At 32.1% G+C, this 16,152-nt stretch overlaps 1 protein-coding gene and 1 pseudogene across 1 annotated transcript; both read right to left on the bottom strand.

The window, feature by feature from the left end:
- Positions 1 to 1,095, bottom strand: part of LOC120088960 — an 8,452-nt pseudogene extending 7,357 nt beyond the window's left edge.
- Positions 1,096 to 3,199: 2,104 nt separating this feature from the next.
- Positions 3,200 to 7,695, bottom strand: LOC120089413 (post-GPI attachment to proteins factor 3). Its single transcript, XM_039046867.1, has 6 exons — positions 7,500 to 7,695; positions 6,375 to 6,469; positions 5,440 to 5,701; positions 5,152 to 5,348; positions 4,771 to 4,958; positions 3,200 to 3,764 (listed from the first exon to the last, which is right to left on the bottom strand). The coding sequence occupies exons 2-6, from the start codon at positions 6,467 to 6,469 to the stop codon at positions 3,478 to 3,480; spliced, it is 1,029 nt and encodes a 342-aa protein (XP_038902795.1). The 5' UTR covers positions 7,500 to 7,695; the 3' UTR covers positions 3,200 to 3,477.
- Between the last annotated feature and the right edge of the window lie 8,457 nt (positions 7,696 to 16,152).

Here is a 16,152-nt window from a genome sequence, read left to right as displayed (position 1 = left end):
ACAACAAGGGCACCATCAGTAATACGCAAAGCAGCTGTAACCTCAGATGAGAAGTCAACGTGCCCAGGTGAATCAATAAGATTGATGAGATACTCATTTCCCTGTCTCTCTCCCTTGTAACTTTTCAAGGATTCATCAGACATCTCATAGTAGAGGGAGATTCCAGTAGATTTAATGGTGATACCACGCTCTGCCTCATCTTGGCGAGTGTCTGTCATTCGTACATCCCCCGCAACTTCTTGTGCAATGATACCCGCAGCAGCCACAAGAGAGTCTGTAAGTGTCGACTTCCCTGAAATTCGAAAAAGATGAAATCTAAGATCGTGAAAATGACCATTCATACTACATATAAGCTCATGATGGCCAAATAAGATGAGATAAATTCCAGACATTAAAAATCTAGTAATAATCTAGATATAATTATAAGTAACATGTCACTAAATATCCAGCAAGAATTTCCACTCCCAAGTTAACCATACAATATCAAATCTCTTGAAACAAAATCCAATTCATAAAATATAACAAAAATTGATCGCCAAAAAAGCCAACTCTTAACAAATACAATTTAAAGATAAACATCTTACCATGATCGACATGAGCAATAACAGACATATTACGAATGTTATGCTTGTAGTCCATAATCCTACGAAGCTCTTCAGCTGTAAACTTCACCTGGTGACCCACAAAAATAATAATAATAAGTTACATCGAGACATAACCAAAATTTCAAAAAGCAACCAGCTTAAAATGGGAAATGAAACTAACCATCTTGACAAGTCTTCAAATTTCACAAATGTTCCAAAATAAGATTGTTAGCCTGTGAAAAATAAAACCCAATGCTAAAACAATCAAATCAAACAACCCATATTAACACCATATACAAATCTGAAGAACTCGTCTGAATCATAACATGTAAAATTATCAATAATTCAATTCATAGAACATATTTGTTAACTAAACAAACAGAGAGTTAATATACCTGTAAGAAGAAATGGAGGGAGAGCAGAGGAAGGCGCCTCCCTTAAGCCTCTACGAAGGTGTAAAGGCAGAGAAATGACAAGCAGAGTGCGTAAGAGGCAGAAGAAATGAAAGGGGATAATGGGATGTATTTATATGTTGCTTTGGTTAACAATCGTCCTGTTCCGTTAGGCTAGGGTTTGCTAGTTGGGCCTGGGCCTTGTGGATGTTTTCCGGCCCATTTAGTCTACAATATGGGCTTAATTTTCCATTTTTAAACTCTTATTATTTCAGTTTTGCCCTAAATTTGTGGGAGTTGTGTACTGTTGGTGATTTGGCATGGATGGCGGATACACATTTGTTTTGGTTGTAACAATTTCTAAATTTAATTATATATATATATATATTTAGTACAATAATCGTGGGATAAAGATTGAACTTCAGAATTCAAAGAGTGTTGCCAGTTATATTTTGAATTTATGTTGTCTATGCTTCTACCATAAATATTCGAATTATAAAATTGTAAAGGAGGAATATTGACAAAATAATTGTAATTTATTTATTGGTCTTTAAGGGCCTATTTGATAAGCAAGTTGTATTTCATATGTGTTTAGAGATATAGAGAGAGAATGAAGAGGGAGGAGAGAATAAGAGAGAGGAGGGAAAAAGAAAGGGAAATATTCCATCTCATCTTAAGTAAGCATCTATAATTTTTTTAATATTAAATTTTAAAATTCTTTTAAACCCATTCTTGAAAACTCAACGATCAAATTGGCTAATTTAAAACATCATGACAAATTGGTCAATTTAAAATATATGGGACCAAACACACATATTTTTCAAAATTTAGGGACCAAAAAGATATTTTTTCCTTTATGAAACATAAAACTAGTTATAATTACTACTAAATATTAGGTTGAATATTAATTATTATCTATTTGTTTATGAGCGTGATTATCTTTAAAAAATGCTTTTGGTCTCTAAGTATTGAGTTTAGTTTCTATTTGGTTGACTTCAAAATGTCATACTATTAATCCTTAAGTTTTGAGTTTGATTTCATTTTAGTTCATAGGTTTCAAAATGTTACAATTTTATCCTTGATATTTTAGTTTTATTTCAATTTGATCATTTGGTTTCTAGATCTATACTTTTAAACTTTTTTTTTTTACTATATGCTCACTTAATGTTTGTTAATTAGTTTAAAAACTAAAATAATTATGATTGATTTAGTTTTACTATTTGTTTATAATTGTTAAAGTTAATTTTAAAATTTCACTTCATAATTGTTTTAAAATAATTAATAGACATTGACGCAAAATACTGAAGTGGGTATTTAGTAAAAAAAAAAAAATAGAGGTTAAAATGTAAATCTTGAAACCTAGGAACCAAACTTAAATAAAAGTCTAAAGAGTAAAATTATAACATTTTAAATCCTATAAACTAAATTGAAATCAAACTCAAAACATAAGAACCAAAAGTGTAACATTTTGAAATGTAAGGACCAAACAAAAACTAAACCTAAAACCTAAGGACCAAAAATATATTTTTTCTAAAAGAAATTTATATGATTTTTATTTTATGATACATATTTGAATTTTTAAAAAGAATTAAGTTTATAACTTGAAATACTATATTTCTATACATTTTTCTTTCTTTTTTTTTTTCTTCTTTTGGAGAGAAGTGATGTTAGTATTATTGAAAGTTAAAATACTATTTTGGTCTATTTATTTTAAAATTTATTCAATTTTAGCCTATATACTCCCAAATGTCCAATTTAAGTCCTTGTACTTTCAAGATATTTTAAATTTAGTGCCGGCTTGTTTACGGTTGATTTTTTCAAAAACTTTTTATTATTTATTAGATTTCAACTCTAAATTTTGAAAACATATTTACTTATTATATTTTATTGCATAACAATAATAATTATTTAACTAATTTCAATAAAAATTAACTTTTTTCTTTAAAATACATGAACTAAAATTAGAAATTTGACAACAACTATAAAAGTATTGAGACCAAAATAATATTTTCGCCAATACTAAGGTAAACTGTAGACATGATTCTCCAAAACAACTTACACATTGACATATAAATAACGAGATATAGTTCAAAATTTTCAAAATAGTCTTAATTAGTTAGGGAAAAAAACAATTCTTAGAAACCCATAAACCTTGGAATCTCTATTACTTCTACAAAGTCATAGGTTTGAATCCTTCCACCTCATATCGAAACTTTGAACCAATTGGAATAGAAGCTGAACGCTTTCGAACAATAAATATCTATAAAATAATCCAAACCAAATTCTGGTACAATTTAGGCTCCTCAAAAAAAAAGGCCTTGGAGGAAGGAAGAAAATAAAAGGTCCCAACCTCATTCTCCCCAAAAACTGGAAATGTTTGTTATACAACAATGCCTAATTTTTCTTTTCCAGCTTCAAATGAATGGGGGGCGGGGGAAGAACAGTAAGCTTCAGAAACACCCCAAATGGAACAAGCAAGAGGAATTCAACAAGAGACAAGGCTATTTGGACTTCTTGAGAATTTTGGAGGTTTGAAACTCAGCATCATCTCTGATAAAACTCCACCAAACATAAGTGAGAGGGATGGTAGTGGCGTGCCAGAGAGCATGAGCATCTACAAAACCTTCATACGGTGGAAAATCATAGATTTCAAGTAGTAGTGCTAAGCCACCGCCCACAACCACCATCCACAGTTTCCAGCGAGAAGGATGATGAGTTACACCAGCCCAGATTGCCCATATTAGAAGTTGAGAGATGCCCATGGTAACACAAACAATCATGTTCCACCCTGCAAAATGTCAAAAGTTTTTGGTTATTTGTCATGAACTTACTAGAATTCCAGACATTGGGGCATTGTTCGAATTGAAAATAGGAGGTCAAATCAGGTTGATGTTCAACGTATTTGACCTGTTAGGGTCATCATGGATAATGGAAACTGAAAAGAATATGGAAACTGAAAAGAATAATAAATCAAGTGATATTAACTGTAGCTTAAACCCCCCACTTTTAAGCCTTGGGTCGATCCGGGAAGTTACTTCGATAACTTCACAAATACAGATAAACCAAACATGACTTAAATTACAAGCTTAAACTTTGACATTTGTGTCTATTTGGTCCTCAACTTTCAAAAGTGTCTGATAGGTTCCTAAACTATCAATTTTGTGTCTACTAGGTCCCTTAAACTCTCAATTATGTCTCTAATAGATTCCTGGCAACTTCGAAATTTAAAATTTTAATTGATCTATTAGATATAAATTTGAACTTTATGCCTCGTGAAAACCCCAAACTTTCATTTTGCGTCTAGTAGATCCGTGAATTTTAAAAACTTTGCAAAGTACAAAGCCTAAATTTGTGATATTAGGAACCAAATAAACTAAAAACAAATCTCGAAGTTCATGGACTAAATTTGTAATTTAATCGACAGACATTTGATGCGTTTAGATAGATTTTCACTTTGAGAAGTCTGTTCTTTACCCACTCCTGGATACATACCCACAGAGACATTGACAGCCAAACCAGAAGAAAATCAAAAGTCAATAATGAAGGCAGTATGAGGACTTTTCACCACCAAGCATGGGCGGTTTGGTTTGAATATGTGGGAACAAATTTAGAAGAATTGTTCGCATGAAGAAAAAGGGATGTGGTAAACTTTTTTGATATAAAGGGATGTGGTAAACTTGATAAACTAACTGTTCAAAATGAAGGCTTGTGAGAAATGTGTTACGACATTGCTATATTTGTTCAATATCTTGGAGGCCTAGCAGTATGATGGGGTAAAAAGGAGTAATAGTTACCATAATCTAGTTCGTAGAAGTTGATGTATAAGATATGCGTAAGTGCAAAAGCAAGCAAAGGAGCTGCAACCATGACTCTGGTAGCCTCATGCCTCACATTGAAACTTCTTAGAATCGCCAGAATGAGTGAAAACCCAAGTACTGCCACAGCAGATGAGTAATCTAATTTCTCGGTCAGATCCACGTCACTGCACTTCAATGACACATAATAACAATCAGGGCATGCTACAAAAAACAGAAATTTTAAATTTTGAAATATGGCATAGAACGAATTTATTTGAAAATCTTCTTAATACTATTAAAAAAACAACAAATTCTGGAGCCAAAGATATAAACAGATGATTTTGCAGTAATTCATGAAGACAAAATTAAAAAGCTCACCGACTGTGGAAAACAGCACTCCAAAACCAAGAGTTCATTGAAAAGAGTGCATAAATGTGCCACAAACTGGCAAATTCATAATATGCCTTCTTGTCTTGTCTCAAAGGTAACTTGTAATATAGAAGGATAAAAAAGGACAGCCAGCCATGAAAATGCATTGAAAGGTTGAGGGCAGAGAATGCTACAGAAACAGGTTCCTGGGCAAATAATGCACAACAATAATCATAAATCATTTCAATTCCAATTCATACTTACATGGAATTGCTTAAGAAATTTGATAAGACAAACCTGGATCCCATATATACGCTTGAAGGGCCATTTGCCATGATATTTAACAGGATGATAACCAAGTGCTTCTCTTTCGCTCTCCCGTTTGACCATACAATGGTAACGGCAATCACTTTGGCAGTCCCATTGTTTCCATCTTAAGTAAAGTGGTTCTTGCATATACCATGGCTGATCAACAGAAACACCATCCGTAGAGAATTTGCACTGAGGAAAGCATTGCTGATCAATGCATCCTATTTTTTCACATTGTTTAACGCAAGTCCTGCAGCGAATACATGTAACAACATTATTTTTCCATTCATGATATTTATTACTGTGAAATTACGGTATTGAGATCAAATAACAGAGAATTGAAAAGGCATGATCAAAGAACAGAAAAACACTGTACTTCTAAATTTATGGTGGCACCATCCAATGCAATTGAATGAACTGATACATCTAACCTCCATGCATAAGATAAGCAAGATTTTGGGAACAACCGAACAAACAATCACAAAAACTGATACATCTAACCTCCATGCATAAGAATGCACTAAAAGAAACCTTGATGCACGAAAATTAGCCACTGAACTGATAAGATTGTATACCAAGTCCATGAAACACTAAGGAAGAAGCTGGCTCAAACATTACCATTTATTAGCTAGTCCCCTAACAAACTATGCTATAAAAAGGAATCTATTATAAAAACTCTATGAAATTAGCTTAGCATCACTTAAATTTCTTTATACAAAGCTGAATAAAAATAGGCGCAACATAGATTGTGATCACTGAATGCAAAAGGAATACCGAGATTAGAATTGGGGGGGAAAACTAGGTATTCATAAAACTGAGGGGGAACCAAATCATCTATAAATGGAATATTGAGGTTTCAGGCTTCAATAGTTTGAATAAAGATGAAGAATATGCAAAGAAAACTTAGACAAAAGGACTAGTACCTGTATTGTGGGTCAATATCTCCTGCACTAGCATGCAAGCCTTTCACCAACCATGCAAACACCACTAGCAAGACAAATCGATAGCACTCCCTCATCTGTTACATCAGAGATTAGAGATATCCAAATGGCTTCCAGTATTAAGCATTGATAATAACTTAGGCGTTGTTTGATAACCATTCGTCTTTTGGTTTCAGTTGGCTTGAAAGAAACAAAAGACTTTTTGAAGATAAGTTTACTGATCCTAGTTCTTTTTGTGATATCTTTAGCTTTTCACATCTTGACGGTGTCATACCTACAACCAATTCTTTTGTAATTATCCAATTGTGTTAATTCACAACGATTGGAAATTTCTTTTGTAATTAGATCTTTTGGAAGGGGTTCTCTCTTCCTCCAGCCCCTAAGTTTTATCTCTCTGGTTTAATTCATATGTTTCTTATAAAAAAAAGTGCTCGTTTCTTCGCCATTTACTTACCAAAACTTTTATATTTCCTAAGCAAACATTTAAATTCTTAGCCAAAATTTCAAATTCCAAAAACAAGTTACCAAAAATTAGTTTGGATTTTGAAAATACTCCTAATAACAAGTAGAAAACAAAACAAAGAAACCAATAGGTAGAAGTGGAGTTAATAAGCTTAATTTTAAAAAAAAAAACCAATAAGTAAATAATTATCAGACGTAGCCTTAGAAAATATATCCGGGGAACTCATCGATACTGTGGGCATCAATTCTTTTCAGTTCTAGCCTCTTCCACATCGGAGCGTTAAGAAACCAGAGATCCTCCGAAGCTTATTCGGGCCTCAACATAAGAGAAAAGGAAAATGAGATTGTTCGAGAAATATTAGGAGAGGCACATTCATTCATAAGATACATAAATTGGATTGCCCATCCAACTAAAGATCAAGTCCACCTACGCACAACTCTTTGATTTGAAATAAAAACAAACATTTACAACGTAATCTAACCCATCAATTCATCAATCACCATATGAGTTCAAAATCAATCAGTGTAAGAGTCAGCTCGGAAAATGGCAGATTGGATCATTAGAGTCGAATCAGATTTCAAATAATCAGAATTAAAGCAGGATGAAGAAAACCCAGAGGAAGTGAGAAATGAGTTGTATTTTACCTTTTCGTCAATGGAGAGGGAAAATCAAGCGTTTGGGCTGAAGATTGAAGCTCCAACAATGGCGAAAAAGGTTGGGGGAGCACAGGAAGAAGAAATTGAGAGCTTTTAATTGGACATGGGGAATTACGAAGAAAGCAAAAGACCTAGCCCAAACACTGGGGAACGTGAATCTTTTCTCTTCCATTCCCATTTCTCCCGTCATTGTTTATTGTTTTTTTCCCTTTCTTTTCTTCTTTTTTTAAGTAAGTAAATTAGGGAAGTTTAAAAAAATTCGATGTTTGAATAAAATCGATTTTTTTAAATAATGTTTTTTTAATAAATAATGAAAAAAATAGGGTTGAAGGAAAGTATTCCCAAAAATAAATAGGTGTTTAAATCGTGAACCGGGTACACGATTACACCTTAATCATGTACCGGGTATACGATAAGGCCTAAATCGTGGAGTACCTGGCCACCTGGCACGCCCAGTTTGGCATGACAATCATGCAGGTTTGACTGAGGGTACACGATTACCCTAAGTCGTGTACTGAGTACACGACTTCCACGCCTTAAAACCTCCGCCCGAACCCTTCTTCTTCCTCACCAAAACCCCCATTCTTCTTCCTCACTGCCGCTTATAATCGATTTCCCTCGTCGAGACCATCGATTCCTCCCTTCTACTTACCAAAATCTTGTTGATTTTTCTCACCGAGGCCTCTATTTCACCGAATCTTCCAAAATTTCAATTTTGCTCGATTTTCAGTTCTCAATTTGATCCTCACCGAATCCTCCATTGTAGCGGTCGTGTTGCTCGATTTTTATACTTTTTTTGCTGCCGATTTTTGCTTGGTATATTTCTTTCTCTAGTTGGGCTAATCTGTATTTATATGTATGTTTTTGCATGTTTTTGGGCTGAGTTTATTTTAAACTTAGTTTATATATAGTTTTATGTATGATTTAGTGTATAGTTTATGTATGTATAATTTATGTATGATTTAGTTTATATATTATTTAGTTTATGTATGACTTAGTTTATGTATTATTTAGTTTATGTATGATTTATTCTATTATGTAATATGATTTAAACTTTTTAAGTAATGGAGCCAGGTCCTTCTAATCCTGTACAATTGTACCAACAAAACACGAACCGTTCACATACAGTATGGGATAGTTCTTTTACTATAGTGTTGAGTTGTCGGAGGAGGGAGGCGACTGCACAACATACTATCCCATTTGATCATCGCATTATTTCATATGTTCAAGAGGCGGGTTTTCTTGGGGTTGCACAGATTGGTTTCATCCAGCTTGTTTCGCACCTGATTATTGCTCTAGTTGAGTATTGGAGACCAGAGACCCACACATTTCACCTGCCCTGTAAGGAATGTACGATTACGCTGTAGAATGTTGCCGTACAATTTGGGTTACGAGTGGACGGGCAACCACTGACAGGCTCACTACAATATGATTAGAATAACGTTTGTGAAGAGTTCTTAGGCGTTCTACCAGAGGATCTGAAGGGATCAAGATTAAGTATCCCTTGGTTGGCATCCCAATTTCCCGAATTAGCTCCCGATGCCAACGACATCAGCGTATGTAGGTACGCACGAGCATACATCCTGCAACTTATTAGAGGATTTTTATTTGCCGACAAGTCAAATACTCTGGTGCATCTCATATTCCTTCCATTATTGTCTAATTTCGAGCATGCTAGTATGTACTCTGGGGTGGTGCATGTCTTGTATGGTTGTACAAGCTTCCAATGCACAAGCGTTGGAAATAGCGGGGCCACTAGTACTATTACAAGTATGGGCTTATAATCGATTTCCAATTGTAGCACCACAAGTTCAACTACAGACCCCAGATCATTGTCCAATGTCAATATTATTTTATTTATATATTTATGTAAGAATATAAATTAATTGTATTTTTTTATAATTTTAGATGGAGTGGTGTATTAGCTGCCTCTGAACAGTCAGCAAATATATTGCTCCTGTACAGAAAAATATTCGACATGCTGACGCCCGTAAATATGTATATAAATGAATATTTTAAAAAAAATTATGTGTATAATTATTATTATTTTTTTGTCAGGTTATTTAGACGCCATACACACAGATTTGGTCATCCTTACCTAATTATTGTCGTGATGGTGAAGACATCTGATTGACTGTTAGCCATCTTATATGCTTCCATATAGTAGAGTGGCATCATCCAGATCGTGTGCTGAGACTGTTCGATATGCAACAAACGATACCTTCGTTGTTTTATAAACTCCCAGTACTACACCAGATCGATTTAAGAGGTAAGCACGACCAAGACTGGCGTCGAATCCATGCGGAGTATTTATCTTACTGGCATGGACGACATGATCGTTGTGTATAGGGAGAATTAACAGATGGGCCAGCTGTATCAGACGACTACTTTCCCTGGTACAATTTGATCACGAGGCAATTTATCTCACCTGACGGCGCTTACTATTACTTCGTGGTAAGAGATTTAAAATCAGACATTTTCCATATATATAATATGAATATTGTTTAATATTTTTTTTATTCTACAAAATAATTTTATTGGCGATGTTCAACAATATTCAGTGCAGAACAACTTATCAGAATTGGGTTCAATGTGTCAGCAAACATTGGTCAACGTAGAAAGTATTATTCAACAAACAAGACGACTTAATGTTGCTGATATCGATCGAAGACGTATTCGTCGTAGACGACAGCGACAACAGGGTGAACCTAATTTAGAGGGACACGAAGACAACCCCCATGAGGAGTAAGGCTAGGGGGGTTGTTTTTAAATCCCACATCGTATCATTTTCAAAATGGAAATTTCAAAAGAACTAATTGTAAATATTATTTAATATCATGGTATTTTTTTTTAATATGAGTGCAAGATGTTTTTATTGTAGATTAAATATATAATTAAGTTTAATAATGAAAGAATTAAGTTTAACAATTAAAAAAACAGTTATAAGCAATAATGAAAGAATTAAGTTAAGTTTAACAATTAACTTTAAAAAAAAAAATTATAAACGAATCGTGTACCGGGTACACGAGTTCACTTGATCGGTCAACCAGTCAGCTAACTGGATTAAAGGCTACTCGTGTACCGGATACACGAGTATGCCACATGGAATACCCTAATTTTGTCAATACTTTCCCAAAATACCTACTTTTGAAATTACTTTCCCCAACCTTGTTCTTGTCATTATTTATTAAAAAAAACATTATTTTAAAAAAAATTCAAAAAAATCGATCAATCCAACCTAATCCTGGTTTGAGTTGGGACTCATTTGGATTGGGTTGGATTCAAATAAATCAAAACTTTATGGGTTAGGTTGAATCATAGGTTCACCTAATATAACCCGAACCAACCCGAGTTTATTATTAATTTTAAAATATATTTTTTTATTAAATAACACAATTATTTATACATATTTGATTTTAATTTTATTTAATTTCAATATTTTTAATAATTTATTCTTCAATAACTCTTTAAATAGTTTTTTTACACTTAGAAAGAAAAATTTCACTATATAAATTGAAATTGAGTTGTTAATCTCAATTTAATATATGAAAATAATTAAATTAGATTTTTACATATTTACGTTTTGCTTCTTTTAGAACAAAATTTTAAATAAATGACTTGATTAACCCAAACCAACTCAACTCAAATATTTCAACAACTCTTAAAAATAGTTTATTTTCACTTTAGAAAGAAAATTTTCACTCTATAAATTGAAATTGAGTTGTTAATCTCAACTCAATATATGAAAATAATTAAATTAGATTTTTACATATTTATGTTTTGCTTATTGTTGGGTTGGGTTCATTTTATTAATAACGGATATTTGGGTTGAAGAAATTTACAGAACAATTGAGTTGGGCCTAAAAAATTTGTCAACCCAGCCTAACTCAACCTATGAACACCTCTAGATTAAATAATTGTTTCAATTCATCGAAAATTGATAATAAATTAGTAATAACTCATCGTTAATATATTTCTTTCAATATTTTTATATTTCACATGATAGTTGAATTGACATTTTCATTATATCGTAAAAAAAATCATAAAACTCAATAAAAATAGTAATAAAACGTCAATAAAATAAATATAATATAAATAATAAACATTTTAATTTATTTTAAAAGTGTAACATATCTATTAACTAATATGAATATATTTTTAAATTGTTTGTTCTATAATTTTTTATTCTAAAAATATCCATCTACATTTCTATAAAATGAGGCAATGACATATATATATTTGTTGTCGACATTTTAATCATGTGTCATTCTTATTTATTTATTTTTTAAAATATTAATTCAAAATTATGGAAAACTATATTCATCCCAATTTATTAAATTTATAATCTATATCTACAATCTATAATATATTAAGCTTCATTTAGAATTATGAGAGCTTCTCAAATAATTGTTGGCAGCTATGCTTCTAGAAAAATCAGGTGTGAAAAGAAGTTAAATAGTTTTTAGTAAATTTCAGCTTCAACTTGAAAAAGTATATTAAAGTGTTTGGTTAATAAATACAAAACATTCTATTTTAGATATAATAAATAAATTAGACTTAAAATCAACTTTTTTTAATTTAAATTTTAAATAATTGTTTAGTATGATAGATTCGGTTTGTTATAGATTAATTTTTAAATATTAAGGAAAATAGTTTTATTTAAAAAAATCAACATAGTATATTTTTTTAAAAAAAAATTGATGCATTAAACTTGTGAAAAATAGAAAATAGATTTGATTATGTGAGAAATAGATACATATATAAAACAAATCTTCTTTTTAAAGTATAAAATTAAAAAGTCCTACCTGATTTTAGAGGAATCTAAAAGCTAGTAGGATTCTGCTTTTAAAGTAGACGTAAAATTGGCGTGTTTTTAAAAGTGATTTTAACATATTTAATTTAGATTGTTTTACCAAACGTAAAAGATGGTTAAGATTTTTTTTTTTTTTAAATGACTTTTTGACACAACTAATGTAATGTCAAACGTAGCTTGGAAGCTATCATTTATGAAAAACCTTTTTAAACTATATTATCCTCTCTCAAATTCAAACCTAGAGCAGGCCACCCAGAATTAACTTCTAAATAATGAATCTCTACTATAGATTCTCCCTACTTTGCCCTCATTTTTTAACTAATGACCATTATACCATCTGCTTTTAATGGTTCGTTATTAACAAATCTATTTATAATCAAAACCTTTCAAGACTTTTACACCTTCACACCTTTCCAATAAAACATATTTTCACTTTTCACCAAAAGATTTTTTCTGTATGTATTTAATTAATGTGAAGGGTGGATTAGAGATTTTTAGCCAATCTATCTCTTCTTAAGAACAAAGGTAAACACTATTGATACATTCATCGATAACATCTCCAGAGAAGTTTTCTAATAAAATATTGTGAGTGTTTGTCCTTTTAGGGCTTTGATCGGAAACAAAGAAAATTACCATTGACATGTGTGTGTTTTTTTTTTTCTATTTATTTTATCTTTTTTCACCTCCAATTCTTCCAACTTCAAAACAAAGGAAGACCTCATTGATGCGTGTTGCAGTTTTTTTTTTTTTGTCTTTTGTTTTGTTTTGTTTTGTTTTTTTCCAGTTCTCCCTTTCTAATTGCATTTTAACCGACAATATCTCCAACATTGTTTACGAAAAATTGTTTCAATCTATATATTTGTATTTATGACAATCTCTCTCCTCCAATGTGACTACAATTGATGTGTGTGCGCGTTTTTTTTCTTTGCCTTTTTGTTTTCTTTCTCTTTTTTTCGATTCTTTCTTCTACATTCTCAATAACACTATAAGTGCTTTCTTATCGCGTTTATTTTGATTGATGTATTTATGTTTATTATTACTGTGGAATATTTGAATAGAGAATAGAGAGAAAATAGGGAAGGATGAAGAGGCAAGATGGAGATATAGAAGGAATATTTGAGAAAATGTGAAAGGAAAATGAGATATGGATGGATGAGTTAACAAATGGGAAGATCTTTTGTTTTAATCATGTTTATTTTTATAAAAAATCATTTATCATTTTCTTGAATCTCATTGTTAATTCAATTATTATATTCAATTCTCCTTGCATTTTTAAAGTGAGATTTTTTTTCTTTTTGCTCTTCTCCTTCTCCAATAATAACATGCACGTGTTATAAATATTATGACTTTTATTAGATTTCCGTTTAATTACATAGTCTTACCACTAACTTGTTCTTCCTCTTAATTAGTCACTAGACTCTCTGTCTCTCTATTTTAAGCACTATTTACTTGGTGTCTATTCCATTGTAAACACTATAAATAAAAGGTGTGTAAACTTTTAGAAATACATCTCCCACATTTTGAGAATAAAAGAGCTCTCTCCTTTATTCTCCATCTTTTTTGTGTTGTTCTTGTTCTTGTTGTTTTTATAATAATATAGTTTCATAATACGTTATCAGTACAAAGCTTTACCCTTTTCTTGTTAAGCTAAAGGTAGGGATTGTTTTCTATTTATTATTTGTGACAATCGTCTTCTATACGTTTTATATATACGGGCGTATATGTATAATGTACCTAATATATACCATGTGTATTGAACGTTGACGATATATAGCTTATATGTAACTTAGTATGACCAACATGTTAGTTTTATTTTACATATTATGATGAGTATCTATTATTTGTTTATGATGATACTATGCATGAATTAATTGTTTAATCTAATTTTAGATTTTGAGCATGGTATATTGAATTCAAATGCCCTCATTCATTTCCTTATCCTCATGAATTGCTTGATAGATTTAAGTCATCTCAGGATGGTTATGTTTAGGTTGAGATATTTAAGTTGACTGAAAGGGAACATCTCTATTTGAGAATTAACTTGGGAGTTGAATTAGTGAAATTTAATTTAATTTTATTTATGGTCAATTGAATTTCTTCTAAAAGTTATTTATTAATCATTTATATACTTCATATGGAGAGGATGTACCATATGAGATTGTGGAATCGACACCAATGATTTGAACAATTCGGTGTAAGAAATGGGAGAAAGGTTGCAAGTGGAGACTTCGTGCAATAAAGAAAAAATCGCATGGCTTGTTCGAGATCACTAAGTACGATGAGCAACGTACATGTTTTTATTCAGAACTGAGTCAAAGTCATGTGCAATTGGATTCATCAATGATTGCACTAGAGTTCTGTGATGCCGTAAGAGAAAAACCATCTATCAGTGTGGCATAACTGCAGTCCGACATCAAATCAAAGTTTAGATATCATGTTCCTTACCATAGGGTATGGGAGGGCAAAAGAAAAACGTTGGCTAAAGTGTTAGGTGATTGGGACGAGTCTTACAAATTATTACGCAGGTGATTGTATATGGTTAAGCAGACCAATCCCGGAACACGTGTAGAGTGGAGAGTGAAAGAAACACTTATTGAAGGCCCTTCTATATTTTGGGCATTTAGTCCTTGTATAGAAGTTTTTAATAAATTCGATCGATAATTCAGATAGATGGTACACACTTGTACCGCAAATATTGAGGAAAATTGCTGATTGCTACAAAAGTTGACTTGAACGGGAATTTTCTTCCATTTGCATTTGCCATTGTTGATGAAGAGTCTGCAGACTCATGAGGATGTTCCGGAAACACTTGAGAGAAATTGTAACACACGAAGAGGTGTGTTTAAGTTTAGATCGACATGCTGTCATAATCGCAGCAGTGAACAATCTAACAAATGGTTGGATGGGACCAAAATATCACCATCGTCTTTGCTTACGACATATCGTCAGCGACTTTAATAAAAAGTACAGATTTAATACATTGAAAAATTATGTTTATCGTGCCGGGTGTCAGTTTCAAATTCGGAAGTTCAATAAAGAAATTGAAGATATCAAATGAATAAATCGAAGGTTTTTTTTACAACATTAGTTTAGAGCAATGGACTCAAGCACATGATGGAGGGTTCAGATATGGGTGAATGACGACAAATCTATCAGAGTGCATAAATGGAGTCTTCAAAGAAGCTCGAATGTTACCTATAAATATTATTGCTCAAATAACATTCTTCAAATGCGTGAATTATTTCGAGAAAAAAAGAGAAGAAATAAGGGATGCATTGGAGCGTCAAGATAAATACACCTGGTAATATTATATATATATATGTATGTATGTATGTATGTATATGTTATTAAGAATTTATTTCAAGCATATTTTATAATACTAAGTGGAGTAAAAATCCAGGTACACACGAGAAAATAAATAAATAGGCTGCAAGTTCTAGTAAACATGAAAGTACTATCATACGATCGATATGAAGGTGTGTTTCACGTGAAGATCGAACGTTATAGTCTCAATGCCAAAGGAGAAAATGTTCAAATATTGAGACTAAACAGGTCCGAGTAGTACTGTTCATGTAACAAGTGGCAAGTGTTCAACATTCCATACTCGCATTTTATGGCCGTTTGCTCACATTTTAACATGAACTACAAAGACTTTATTGAGGACTACTATAAATTGTCAACATATGCTGAATGTTACTCTCCTCAATTTCGTATCGCATGAAGATTACTGGATCACGCACCCTAATTTGGTCGTCTTACATCCTGATCCATCGTTGTTGAGAAAACCTGGACCAAAAAGTTCACGTCACAACGAGATGGATTGAACAG

Source organism: Benincasa hispida, chromosome 10 (genome assembly GCF_009727055.1).
Source record: "Benincasa hispida cultivar B227 chromosome 10, ASM972705v1, whole genome shotgun sequence".
Taxonomy (NCBI): Eukaryota; Viridiplantae; Streptophyta; class Magnoliopsida; order Cucurbitales; family Cucurbitaceae; genus Benincasa; species Benincasa hispida.
This window is presented reverse-complemented; position numbering and strand designations above follow the sequence as displayed.